General features: G+C 32.9%; 2 protein-coding genes across 5 annotated transcripts in view; one reads left to right on the forward strand and one right to left on the reverse strand.

Annotated features, from left to right (window-relative positions):
* bark (C-type lectin domain-containing protein bark beetle) overlaps positions 1-3,047 on the forward strand; it is a 25,249-nt gene extending 22,202 nt beyond the window's left edge. For 2 of the 4 annotated variants that reach the window (XM_088203923.1, XM_088203926.1), the window contains 3 exons: positions 827-944; positions 1,007-1,652; positions 2,126-3,047. In XM_088203923.1, coding sequence (XP_088060049.1) covers positions 827-944; positions 1,007-1,652; positions 2,126-2,403 — 1,042 coding nt within the window. In that variant the 3' untranslated portion in view covers positions 2,404-3,047. The remainder of the gene's footprint in view (positions 1-826; positions 945-1,006; positions 1,653-2,125) is intronic. The other 2 variants (XM_088203925.1, XM_088203927.1) reach the window with 1 other exon arrangement.
* On the reverse strand, positions 2,924-12,765 carry LOC148225897 (uncharacterized). Its single transcript, XM_088203928.1, has 3 exons — positions 12,623-12,765; positions 9,769-10,053; positions 2,924-3,494 (listed from the first exon to the last, which is right to left on the reverse strand). The coding sequence occupies exons 1-3, from the start codon at positions 12,762-12,764 to the stop codon at positions 3,100-3,102; spliced, it is 822 nt and encodes a 273-aa protein (XP_088060054.1). The 5' UTR covers position 12,765; the 3' UTR covers positions 2,924-3,099.
* Positions 12,766-13,619: the final 854 nt, after the last annotated feature.

Genomic DNA, 13,619 nt, shown 5'->3' on the forward strand with positions numbered 1-13,619 from the left:
GTGCGTGTTTTGAACACAAAAAAATCAAAACCAAATAATCGAAATTTTAGCGACGATGCTATTTTCCGATTATAGATCCTGTAAGTGGCAAAAATGGAATCTTTCTTTTTATTTCATTCCTACACCGGAATTTTATTTGTTAATTGGATTTGCACCCAGGCATTGTGGATCTGTTTCTGTCTTTGTGCCCTCTATAATTTGGGTCCCAAATACATGGCTCTGATTGAAGTAGTTTTAAAAAACAGATCGTTTGCTCCTGTGACCAGTATGCGAACCACCATGCCATTATCTCTCTCACTCTCGTCACTTAACACGAGAGCGAAAGCGGAAGTATCTCACCGCTCGCGCTTGAAAGAGTAACTCCGACTTTGGTCCCTTTGACTCGGAACAAATGCCGACAATGTTCGGAAGCGCTCGAAGCTGGCAAAGTCGGCTGAATTACTCCCACTTCTCTCGCCGTTCTTGGTAAACCTTGGACAACTTCCGAGGGATCTTAGAGCAGGCAGAACCGAAATTGACCGAAGTAACCCACTACATTCTCCGTTCTTGGCCAACCTTGGCCAACTTCGAGAGAGTGTAGTGCAGGCATAATCCACTTATGCACTTGTCGGAGTGACAGACACGCTACTTTCATTCGTTGATGAATTTCAATGAATTTTTCTTCTCACTACTCGAAAACGAATGTTAGTGCAACAGTTGCGTGTTACATGAAGTTAATATGTAACATTGCTGCTAATTTATCGCACATTTTGATTCACTCTCATATATTGGGGATCGAATCCTGGATTTATTTCAATTACATTATGCTATTTATTTTACATTCCAGGCACGTACAAAGGCTGGAGAGAAGAAATTCTATAAGACAATCGTTGCATTCCGTCCGATCGATGGCCAGTGTGAATGGAAACTTTTCGGATCTCAGCTACAGAAGGAAAGGTCCTATGGTGAGATTATTTAAAATTTATATTATTATTAAGATCACTATTAATATTTTAAATTATTTTAGAGCACAAGGTCAACCGACACGCTGACGAAAAATTCCGATTATAAGAAAATGTTATCCTCGACGTACTCGATGGATTCAGTTGAAAAGAGTCAGTTCAATTCTTCTCTAGAAGACAATCAAAGCTATGACGTGTACGAAGCTCACAATCCAAATCCGATGACGATGGCATCGTCTCAGTCGACGTTCAAAAAGGAGTCTCCCAAATATTCTTTGCCCATCACAAACGTGAACCCCGCTTACGGCCTGATGTACAGAAACGATGGATTCAAAGACAATTCCACTCTCCCCAGTCAGGCTTCTATTAACACGTTGATGACTGAAGAAACACCGATCATCCATCACAGTGAAGGAAACTTCAGTCAAGATACGTTTAGAGACGATATTACTTTGACTCCTCATAGCGATAACCAGTATTATAATTCAGATACATTGCCTATGCGTGGAAATATGGGAAAATCTGACGATACTCTGGCGCTGAAGAAAGAATTGGCTAAAGAAAACAATTTGTATAATCCGTACGGTGCACCAATGTATGGAGATCAACCTAAATTATCGTTTTTGAAGGAGTTGAAGCATAAGATGCCCGAACCGCCGTCTAATGTTCAACCGCAGCAGACTACTTTCGGGCAGAGGAAGAACATTGCTGGTGAGTATTTGTGGGCGTTACGTGGCAGTTGGAAAGATGATTCTATTATTGTGTACTGTTGCGAGAATTGGGAGTACTCTCCAGGTTTAATAGTAAAAACCTCTTCTACTCTCTTGGTATCTATTCTCTTTTTGCTGAACGATACGGTTACCATATATGCAGTTGGATTGAAGTTAGTATTTTCTTATCAAATAATATATTTTTTAAATAATAATATGTTCTAAATTGTCGTGGTTCTGTTTTGTAACAGTTTTGATTCGACATGTATAAAATGTTCTGTTTTTTCATGTTTTGTTTACTCACGGAACCAACTTTGCATATATATGTCAGATAATTGAAGATGCTAGTAAAAAACAAACTATGAGTATATTTTATGACAATAATTATGACAACAAACAGCAACAGACACATGATGCATCCTTGTCTAACTCTGTTTATTGTTTATTATTTGAATTAACTTTAACAAATTTCAGGTGATCCTTACTTCGAAGATAATCTGCCGAGTCCTCCGTTGCCTCCGCATTACGAATCCCTCATCGACAACAACGGATTCCACACGTTACCAAATAGTCAGCCGTTCTATAACATAAGCGATCATCCAGCGGGCATGCCTAAAAGTCGCTCCAAGAGCGAAGCTCTGCTGGAGACGAACTTCGACGCAGAAGAGGATGAGGGATTGAGCACTCCTCAACACCAGCCAATGACTGAAGCGAGTCGCAGTAAAAGTCAACCGCTGGAGACTTCCATGTAGATCCTTACCAAAAGTACTGATTTTAAGTGCCTGTAAAAGTACCGCTCGTCGATCTTTATAAGATCGTACGGTGGATCTTACTAGCGCTGCCTTATTTGTTATTATACTGTAAATATATTTTAAGTATTTTTATCGACGAGATGTATTCGAATTCGAGGCTCAAGCGTGCCTTTATATCTAGTTTGGCGTAAACAATAAGACTTTTTTATATTTTTGTACGAAATTGAAGACTTTATTGCTAAATTATGTGATTCGACGATTGTTATTGTTAAGCGACTGTACAAACTAATTATTATCAAAGCTTTATTTACATTGAATGACATTCCTTATCTTTTTAATGAATATATTACATATTTAAAAATATATACACGCGATCGAAGAACAGAATGAATTTTATCTAGTTGTTAGTGTTTTATGTTATAAGATGCAATGCATTGTGCCGTCCATGTTTTCGTTATATATTTATATAATATATAATGTGTGAAGATTTTTTATATAATATACGAACGAGAGAATATATGTATATTTTGCACCGTAAGACGTACGAGCGTTATGATCTCATGTTGCGAAGAGATAGACAATTTTGTACATTTTATAATAATTACATAAGTACGTTTCATGAATAAATTGAACGTTTTACGATTCTTATCTAGTTTTTATTGCTAATATTTACACATATCACTAGTCACGTCGGCGTTAATTTGAGTCCGCGTTGGCTAATACTTTCCCGGAGAGGCTCGAATCGAGGGGTTGTCCTCCGAAGACGCAACCCAGAGGTCCTACGTAGTATGGAGCGAAGATGCCGGAGTAGGCTTGAGAGTATTGCGTCGGGAAGAGTCCCTGTCTTTGAGCCATCTTGAGACGAGACGTGAGCTGTTTCTTCCACTTGGTCCGACGGTTCTGAAACCAGGTCTTGATCTGGACTTCCGTCAGGTTGAGCGCCTTGGAGAGCTCCATCCTTTTGGATACGCTCAGGTATTTGTCAACCTTGAACTCTGTCTCCAGTCGCTCCAGCTGCTTGGCGCTGTACGCCTGACGAGGCTTTCTATCCAGTCCGGGCTTTCGAGATCTTCTACCTGACGCTTTGGGTGCTGAAAACCAAATAAACTTTCATTTCATATTATATTTATAGATTTAAACGTCTGAAGTACTTGATTAATTTTATCACTATTAATATATAAACGGGGAGAGAGGAAGGGGAGCAAATATATCATTTTTTTGGTAATCGTGAGCTGATGCAGCTAAAGTGATAAAAATGATGCTTGTTCCTCTATGATGTACACCGAGTGTTCACGTCATCTTAATTTGTGAATATCTTTATAAATATGTCGAATATTTATTATTTTATTCATTATATTTATAAGTAATTTTCGGCCGTGATTTTCGTTTCGATTTCTTGATTTGTATGGGAGTGATGTTTGCGTTCATCGGTTTTCAACTTGGTTTTTAAAATTTAGTTTTTTATAATAATTTGTGTCGCGTTATTATATTATTATTTTTGCAATAGATTTTAACATACGTACATTTTGTGCAATTAGTATAGATATGTGATGTTCATTTAACTTTGTATTCGTCTCATAGATTATGTTGAATTCTTGGATTTCAGACTTCATAGCTGGACCAGGTTTGACGTAGTGTAAAGCGATAATTGGTGATGCTAGACTTGGTGCAAGTTTGTCTGTGTTCCAAGTCGGAATCGAATAGTAGAAAAGTCAAGTTCTGACGTGTGACAGTACTAGATGAAAGATATTGGTGGAAACAAGGCCGTGCGGTGAGATCTTTTTCTTTTCGTTCTGTCGCGTGTTAAGTGACTAGAGTGAGCGAGAGATAAGCGCGTGGGTGGAAGTGTGTTTCGAATGAAAGTGCGAAATTACGTAAAGTTTCTTCACAAATCATACTTCTAATTTTGACATTTAGTGGAATGAAAAGTTCAGTGAAACGGTTTTTATGTACAGTACGTTTACATTATAGTATATTAAATAATTATTTAAGTGTGTAAGTTTTTTTTAGTAAAATGAGTTTTGGGGACCGGAAAATAACCATTCCTCCATACATATCTGGACTACTTTCTTGAAAATTTGTGTGTATTAAGCGAGGATCAAGATTAAATATTTCACAGGGATATAAAGATAATGGAAATGCTGGACGTTGAAAAAAAATGATCTTCAGCAAGTTTACAAAAGGAAAAGCAAAAAAATATTTTTTAAGGAAAAGTTGCTGTAAGGACTTGTAATTTTTTCTATATCTGTGTGTAATTCTGTTATATATTAAGAGACAACAATAAAACACACAATATATTAAAATTTAATTTTCTGTCATTCTTTTAATATTTTATTATCTTTTAGAAAAAATGGATGGCATTTTTAGAATCAGCACTAAAAATTGCATAAAAATGTTAAAAAACTAAAACAATTTCCAAAAATAGTTTTTCGCAGGACCATGTAATTATTCTCAGCAAGTCGCAAATATATTTTTATTACACTTTTAACAAGTAATTGCGACAAATTATATAATATTTTATGAATCTTATCAAACTTCTATAATTTTAATTAAATAAAAAAATGGCTGGAAGCAATTTGACGAATGAAGATGAATATGACAGCGAAGCAGAATTCTAAATAAATGGACACGGAATATTATGTTGACTTTTAAAACCCTTTTTTTTAATTATAATTTTAGACAATAGTACCTAAAAAATGAAATCTACACATTTGAATTTTTAAACAATTGAATTTTGTTGTGAACTTAAATACAATTATAATTAAAGTATTCAATTGTTTTCGTAAATAACTAAATTTGCTAATGTGGATTTAAACGACGTTGAATGTCTATTTAGAAATAAAGAAATTAATTAATATTTACATCGTTGGTAAACGTCTTTCTAATAATGAAATAAAAATACACTAAACACAGAAATCCGATTTGACGCATGGGTGTCAAATCATTATTATTATGCTGTTTGACAATAAAATCGTATGGTTATTTAAATATAAAAAGGGGCACGGTTGGACACGAACGGTTGTCGCACTAAGTTGTTAATTCTTTTCTCCAAATGTCGCCGTGATTTTTGTGCAAACAAAAGTTTGAGCGTCTAACGAAACGACCAAACAGTGACAATGCGAGAACAAAATTGTGCACACACAACTAAAAAATGTCGCCAACGTCGTAATTGCGACAAATTGCAATCGGTTCAGAGAGGATATAATCGCTTATTTTGCACGCGCTAATTTAGCGCCCCCTTAGCGCTCGAAGGGGCTAACTTATGAGTGTTTTGTGGTGAAAGACAAATAGAAATTTAGTGTTTGTAAATGCCACCGAACCGCGGGAGAGGATTCCTGGAAGAGAGGTCAGGTGTGAATTTCGACAATTTTGAGACGCGTTCGGTCAACGAGCGAGCTGTTAAATACAATGCTAACTGTGCGACACAAAAGTTATAGGATTTTATCTATAACTCGTAGCAAGAAGAGGAAGAGGGATATACGATAATATTTAACTACAAACATCTAAGAAGAGTATTTGCGTGACGTAGAATATTGACGATTCAGTAGGTATCAATTGAAAACCGGTGTGGCAGAATATTGATAACTAGCTTTTGTTTTAAATAAATTAAATGTAAATTAAAACAGTTTTGAAATTGTCCATATAATTTGAGCAATGTTCCCGTTATAAATTTGCGCCACTTGGTTTTAAAGTCGTATCAAAGATCAGGATGAACTTTTGGCTTTAACGGGAGAATATTAAACGGTCGAATGAAAGCGACTGCTTTTCTCGAACTTCTAAAGTTCGTCGTATTGTGCAAATTCAGTTAAATTCTCATTTATTTTAAGTCGAATGCGAAGTAGTAGTCCGAAATAAAGTGGCGAAAAAAATCATATACGAATACATTTTCACCGGTAGATATATATTTTTACAAGCAAAATATAATTCAACTAATTTAATGCTTTTCTAAAATGTATATAAAACTCAATTAAATAACGTTTAATATAAATAGTAATAATGTGACATGTACTTAGTAAATAATACATGTTATTATCGATAAGATTTATTGAAAACAACATTACGTTGTAGCTAAAAACACTGTGTGACTCTACATTTAAATTAAATTATATTTTTGATAAAAGTTAAAAAAATAATAATATAGTCCATGAAGTTTTGTGTTGCACGGTTGACAAACATGGCGAGTGATAATTTTTTAAAATCACAGATCGTCAAGTGGCATTTAACGGAAATAATGGCCGCTTTGTCTAAGGCTCTGTGAAATATATCGAGTGGGGGTTAATTCCGGAAGGGTGTCTGTAATTGCATTGCACCTTTAGGAACGGTCACGCGATCCTCGTATTAAGCGCGCCCAGGGGGAGATCGCAACTCACGGAAGCTGTCAGAAGATAAAAGCTCCGTGCGAATCGTTAAAATTACTCACACCTAGCAAAATTAATCAACTTTGTGTCTGTTCTTGCAGATGAGCGCTTTTCACGCGTCTGATTGGAAATATAAAATATTTTTTCATAACAAGAGTCAATATGAAAATACACAAATACCTCGATTTACGCGGTTTCGCTCTAACGCGGTCCAGAAAAAACATTTTTTTAATAAGTAACACTACTATCAAGAAATTTACAAAGATTTAAAAAAAATATACGCAAAAATTGATAGTAATAGATTATTAAAAATATTAAAATTGTTTACCCGTTTTAAGTTATGTACATATTTTAAAGAATTTTTAAGTACATATTGTTACTGTGAAGTAATAATAAATATTATTTTTACCAAACTATCATTTTTGTATTGATATATGAGAATTTAGATACTTCATATTTAATTGTATGTATTTGTTTTACGCTATTTTTTTGTAACCTATCTCCCAACTTCTCAAATTTATATGGAGTTCTAAGGCTTGATTTATGTGGATTTTTATTTTTTGTAACCTATCTTACATTTTTCTATGTGTTTTATGCCTAGATTTATAAGAATTCGACTAATGCAGTGGCGTAGCTATGGGGGGGGGAGGGTGCCCCGGGCGGCACTTTCTTGGGGGCGGCATATTTGCGATGGGATCGTCTAGTGTGGTTCTTAACCCTGAATGCACTAAAACACTAAAATAAATCCACGAATAACAAGAGCTTAATAATAACCAATTTATTATTTTAAGAAATGCTGATTTTATAACCCTGCAAAAAAGTTATAGGGGGGGGGGGCGGTAATTTTAAGGATCGCCCTAGGCGGCACATACCCTAGCTACGCCACTGGACTAACATGAAATTTCGCGGAACCTATCTACTGCGCAAACCGAGATATGACTGTTGACAGTGATTGCAATGGATTTGGTATATTGTTTTCAATAGATGCAAATAAAAATTCAGGCAACTATTAAACGTCTCTAAAAAATATAAGTCTATCGATCGCCGTACAGAGATGTAATTTAAGATTTTTTCAGGGGGTGGGGCATACATTGGTCAGTCAGTGGTCGTTTTTTTTTTAATATTTCGATTTCATTAAAATTCATAGTATTTCATTAAATGATATACATTTTATGACCAAAATTCAAGGAAGGGTCCCCCCTTGTATTTTGTCAATTGGTCATTTGATATAATATGTAAATATATAACTATCTGGGTTACCTCAAAACAGTGAAAAATCGAAGTCTGTCCAAGATATGAACGCTCATCGTCACAGTATTGGTGAGAAAAAATAATAGGCTGACCATGTGAAATTATAGGTGCAATTAATTTATACTTTTTTAATTTAATTTGTTTTGGAAAGTGTAAAATATCACTTTCTCACTTATTTTGTTTATTTATATACATATTTGACTAAAAAACATGAGAACAGTTTTGGTATCACTCTCCAGGTTGAATATCTGTTCAATATAATATTTAAAAAAATATCAATAACATATTACAGAAATTGTTTTATTGATTACAAAATTACACAACATGACAATAATTTATAATAAAAATATAACACATTATAATTTTTAATTCAATTTATAACGTATGGTCACACTACCCTCAAAACAGCCTGATTTAGTATTGGTAATGTTCTCCTATCGGTGTAAGCAAATTCGCGGAAAACTGTATATGCATGCATGCATGCGTACACGCACCCTTATTTCCAACACAACGATGATGAGCGCTAACATCTTGGATGGACTATACATGTACGGCAAGTACTCACAAATTTACATATCTGTCCACAAAATCCACGTCAAAAGCAATACAATGATGCCGTTGTCGCCGTCGTGAAAACGCTCGGCTATCTAGCGTTCATACTTAGGCTTTTTGTAAGAGTATTACGACTTAAAATAAGTGAGAATCGAATAAAGCACATCTAAATCAAATTTTGACCAATAGGAGAGCGCAAAAAACAATTATCAGTCAAAAATCCACGCCAAAAAGCAATAAAATCGTGCCGTCCCCGTCGCAGTGAAAACGTTCGATTATCTAGCGTTCATATTAGGAATTTTTATAACAATATTATGATTATGAGAAACAAATGAAGCCCATATAAAGCGAATTTTGCCCAATAGGAGAGCGCAAAAAACAATTATCCCTTCTCAGAAGTCAAAAATCCACGTCGAAAGCAATAAAATCGTGCCGTCGCCGTCGCAGTGGGAACACTCGTTACCGAGTGTTCCCACTGCGACGGCGCCGACACGATTTTATTGCTTTCGACGTGAATTTTTGACTTCTGAGAAGGGATAATTGTTTTTGCGCACTCCTATTGACCAAAATTCGGTTTGAATATACTTCGACCAATACTCTCATATCAGAAGTCTGTATTAATATCGGTAAGAATAGCATCATATTTTTAAAATATAGTATTTTAGGCATATACATTTTATATAAAAAAATAGTAATTTCGAAATGCAGACAAACTGGAGCAATATGCAACATTTATTTATAATATTTTCTCCTGAGGGTAAAGTTGGCTTGACCTTATGAAAATTATAAAAATATAATTGGTTTTAGAACTTTCATTAGGTTAGGTTTAAAATTATTTTAGTAGCATGAAATAAGTTACCTTTTGTCAAAACTCTTCCGCGAAATGTCGCATGCCGGAAAATGATAAATTGCTATTCGCAAGCCAAAAGTCTAAATCAATTTTTCCTCCTTCGTTCATATAGTATATTATATAATTTATTATACACAGGTATATTATGAATAAACTATTAAAATTTCTAGAAATTCACGAAATTATATTGCAATCGTTGATCTACATAAATTATGCATTCTGTATATCTGCTATACAATTTATAATTTTATTGGACGATTAAAGAAAAGGAAACTACTATTTTACATGAAATATAATGTTTAAATTAATGGGACAGAAATGAAAATAAAATTGGCTACATACACTATTACGTACCTTGAAGACCTAGCAACTGTTGAGACGGTTTTCCAGGTGTTCCGAACCAATTTCCGTAAAATAGAGAGGAAGTAGCGGCTCCTCCTTGTAGTAGAGCTCCGTGGGCTAAGCGAGGCATTCCAGGAAACATTCTGGATTGGTCCAAATCCAAAGCCGTGTGAGCTCTGCTCGAATGCAGCATGTCCAGAATCGAAGTGGCGGGGTTCGAACCCGGAAACGAAGACGATGGCGACAGTAGTGAAGTTTCATAGGAGATTGGTTGATTTGCAAAAGAAATTTGACCACCTGTATAATTAATATAAGTTTTAGCAACTGTTCAAATTGATTTAGTTTTCTTTGTGCAACATATTATAACACGTTATCATTTACAAAGTTACAACTAGAATCTAGGCTTAACTGTAACGGTTTCGCGTTCATAAATATGCGCTTTGCACTCATAATCTTGCGCTCCTTGTATTTTTTAACTATTTTTTATTTAATGTTAAGAAGTTAGTAATATTTATAAGATCAATGTGTTATGTACATATTAAAATATTTATGCAGTGCCAATTATCAACTTATTTTCAATTTTTTTATTTGGAAAAATAATTGATAATTTTTTAAATTAGAAAAAAAATTATTTTCCTAAATTTTCCAAAATAATTGACTGCAAATAAAAAGGTAGAAAATATTCGTGGTATTTTTATTATACGATAAGTTCAAAATAATAAACGGTTAGTTTTATTTTTATGAAATGCTGTTTTTAATAAATTTAATAATAGTTATTACTTAATATAAACATTTTTTTATTTTTATACAATAACTTTATTGGATCAGTATTTAATTTCAATTATTATACTATGTAAAGTTTTTTCTTTAAGAACTAATATTTATTTATTTTAATACTAAATATTTTTTATACTATTATTTGAGAGCAAATATAGGGTTAGAAAATCTTATAAAGTAAAATTAAATATATTTTTATTATACGGCTAGTAAAAAATTAGCAATTTTAACAAATTTAGTGACAATGTTTCATTTGTAAAAATCCAGAAATAGACAATTCTTTTTGGATTAATTTAATAATAATGACCAGTTTATATTAAAAAACTGGTCCTTTATTAAAAAAAACTTGTTTTTATTGTGTCAGTAATTTTGTTTGATTTTATCCATCAATTTTATTAAACAGTCAGTCATTTTAATATGTTAAGATCTTAAACATTTTATTTTTATTTATTTTATACATATTTTTTTATATGCATAAATATATTTATTCACTATAATTGTTACAAATTATTTGGCAGTAAATAAAATTATTGAAAATCTTCTCAATATCGATTACATATTCCATTTTACAATTATGAAAATAATTTATAGTGAAAGTTCAATAACTTTTAAATAAAATGTTTAGTAGCACCATATTAAATTGATTAACAACAACAACAACAAAAAAATACTGAAATTCAATTTGGTATTTATTTTTGAAAAACTGATCGATTATTTAGTGATGACCTAATTTTGCTAATGAAATTTGAAATAGAAAACACTTTCGCTTGGTAATGATGGGGTGCAATTTAACAGGGAATTATTTTAATAGATATGTGCATTTAAAAATATACTTTGTTCCATTAAATGCATTGTTTGTGATTACAATAATAAAAATTGATCATTAAATAAATGTATCTATTTTTAATAAAATATATCGGATTGAGCAACATTTTATTTGTGGTGATCTGTGCCTTCAAATAAATAAGTTGTGCATTAGCGTTGGTACTGCACTGTCCAACAGTTAAATGAAATAGTAGTTAACTGTATTAAGATTTAATTAAAAATAAAAAATCCATCTAATTGTCATCGTTTGTAGATTCAAAGACACTTCGTTTTAATATGAAATTGCATCTTTTGCATATACTGATGGGCCATGGATGTAAGTATTTAATCAAACAAGCCACAAGTTTTATTTTAAGATAACAATTTATTATCAATAAAAAAATTATACGTGTAAATGTGTATGTATATTTTTAGAGTGAAGCTAAAAGTATACGCCATGAAATTTTTATTTTATGCCTTTAAATGGCAATTATGCTAAACTAAACTAAATTAAATTAGAACGTTAATAAGACTCGATTGGGATTTTCCAATTGAAATTAATAATGTGTTTAATGGCTTATCAGTCCGAAATATAATTTAATTTTAATAAACAGCATCAAAGAATGATAAATATTTTTAAATTTGAATAAAAATATACATTAAAAGTCATCGAATCATAAAAAACATAAACGGTAATTTTTCTCTCAAAGTTCAGATGACTTAACTTACTATGTAGCAATAACATTTAAACAGTAAGCTTACCGTGGAATATAATAGATTACAAAGTAGTGCTTTCCCGGTTAAAGTTGTATGAACATAATAATAAAAGAATAGATTTGGTGTTTTTAGTCTAGATACATACACTTAATTACAATTACAATTAACCACATCAGATTACTTTTACTCACGAATTATTATGAAATAATTATGTATTCCGATTTCCTAGTTACAATAAAAATTAAAAATCACACGGGATTCAAACCCACGACAATAACTTGCTAAGTAAAATTTAATCTATTTATTTTACTAAGCCAGTTAAAAAGGGGTAAGGTAATTTAATTTTGGACATTTGATCTAACTAGCCGTAAGATAATTTTTGATACTATTTATTTATACAAATATAAATGAACTTATTTTATCTGTATATAAGGTTAGTAAAATTAAATGTATTTGAAAAACTCTATCGATATTTTGAGTATGTAAAATATCTAAACGATTTCTTCAATCTGTAATAAGCGATAGTTTTAATCAAGGAGAGAAAAAATATGAAAATGTTTTTACCGACCTGCGTAGTTGTTATCGTTGTCCTTATTGATGCCGAGGATGTTGTCGATAGAGAAGTTCTTGGCGTTGGTGGGCAGTTTTTCCGGGGTCTCTTCTATGTCAGAATCGTAGTTGTCGGTGGAGTCTTCGGCCTGCGCGGCCATCGTTCAGCGGGACAGCATCGCGACTAATATGGCGCCGGGGTGGTCCACCTCTTTTCCCTCTCAAGAGAGGGTACGAGAGGAGGCGGAGCGAGGTCCGCTCCTCCTCCTCCGCTTCTTCCGTTTAAAAACACACTACCGACGTTCAAAATCAATATTATAACAAACTAATTTTACAGACGATTATTTTTGTATTAAATGATTGCAGAATATTAAAATACATTTTTATCCTTTATTTGATTGCGCATTATCGTGCAAGAGAATAGAACCTTCGCAGTTTTTACCCCATTTTGTATTTTTTTTGCCAATAACTTCATTATAATTTTCCTTTTGAGAATTGTATTGGTGCTTTCTGTTATTATAAAAAAAATCGTTTTAGTTTCTGATTAAAATACAGCCGAAGAATGGATCGTTTACGTTGGGTAAAAGAGCGCGTAATTTTTATTTTATTTTCAGTTTGTGCGGTAGCCATTTATCGAGCCTTTTTACTATATCTAGCTATTTAAAACGATTCATATCGAAATAAAATCTGCATTTTAAACTTTGTAGCTGGATTAGAGTCGACGTGAAGGGGGAAGCGGCTGCTTTTTATCTCGCTTCTTAGCTCCGCTTAGTAGGAGTTTGTACTCTCGTTTATTCTTAGTTCCAAAAAAATCTGGTACACGTTTTTTTGAAAGATCTGAATGCTATGTACGCGTATATATACGCTGATCGAGATGGAGGAGGCTCTTTTACTTTATATGTTCTCAACGCCTATACCAATGGCGACGATTTTGGTGGTGGAATTGAATGTTTATTTTATGCTGTATTTTTAAACCGCCGCAATTTAAACATATGGTAATTCGGCAAAACTTGTCA

This window comes from Plectrocnemia conspersa, unplaced genomic scaffold, assembly GCF_051122295.1.
Source record: "Plectrocnemia conspersa isolate PC_06_02 unplaced genomic scaffold, ASM5112229v1 ptg000014l, whole genome shotgun sequence".
Classification (NCBI taxonomy): domain Eukaryota; kingdom Metazoa; phylum Arthropoda; class Insecta; order Trichoptera; family Polycentropodidae; genus Plectrocnemia; species Plectrocnemia conspersa.

Coding starts and splice junctions, on each gene's coding strand:
- LOC148225897 (XM_088203928.1), bottom strand. CDS start 12,764: ATGGCCGCGCAGGCCGAAGACTCCACCGACAACTACGATTCTGACATA. Junction 10,054..12,622: donor CAACGATAACAACTACGCAG/GTCGGTAAAAAC, acceptor TTAATTATACAG/GTGGTCAAATTTCTTTTGCA. Junction 3,495..9,768: donor ACAGTTGCTAGGTCTTCAAG/GTACGTAATAGT, acceptor TTTGGTTTTCAG/CACCCAAAGCGTCAGGTAGA.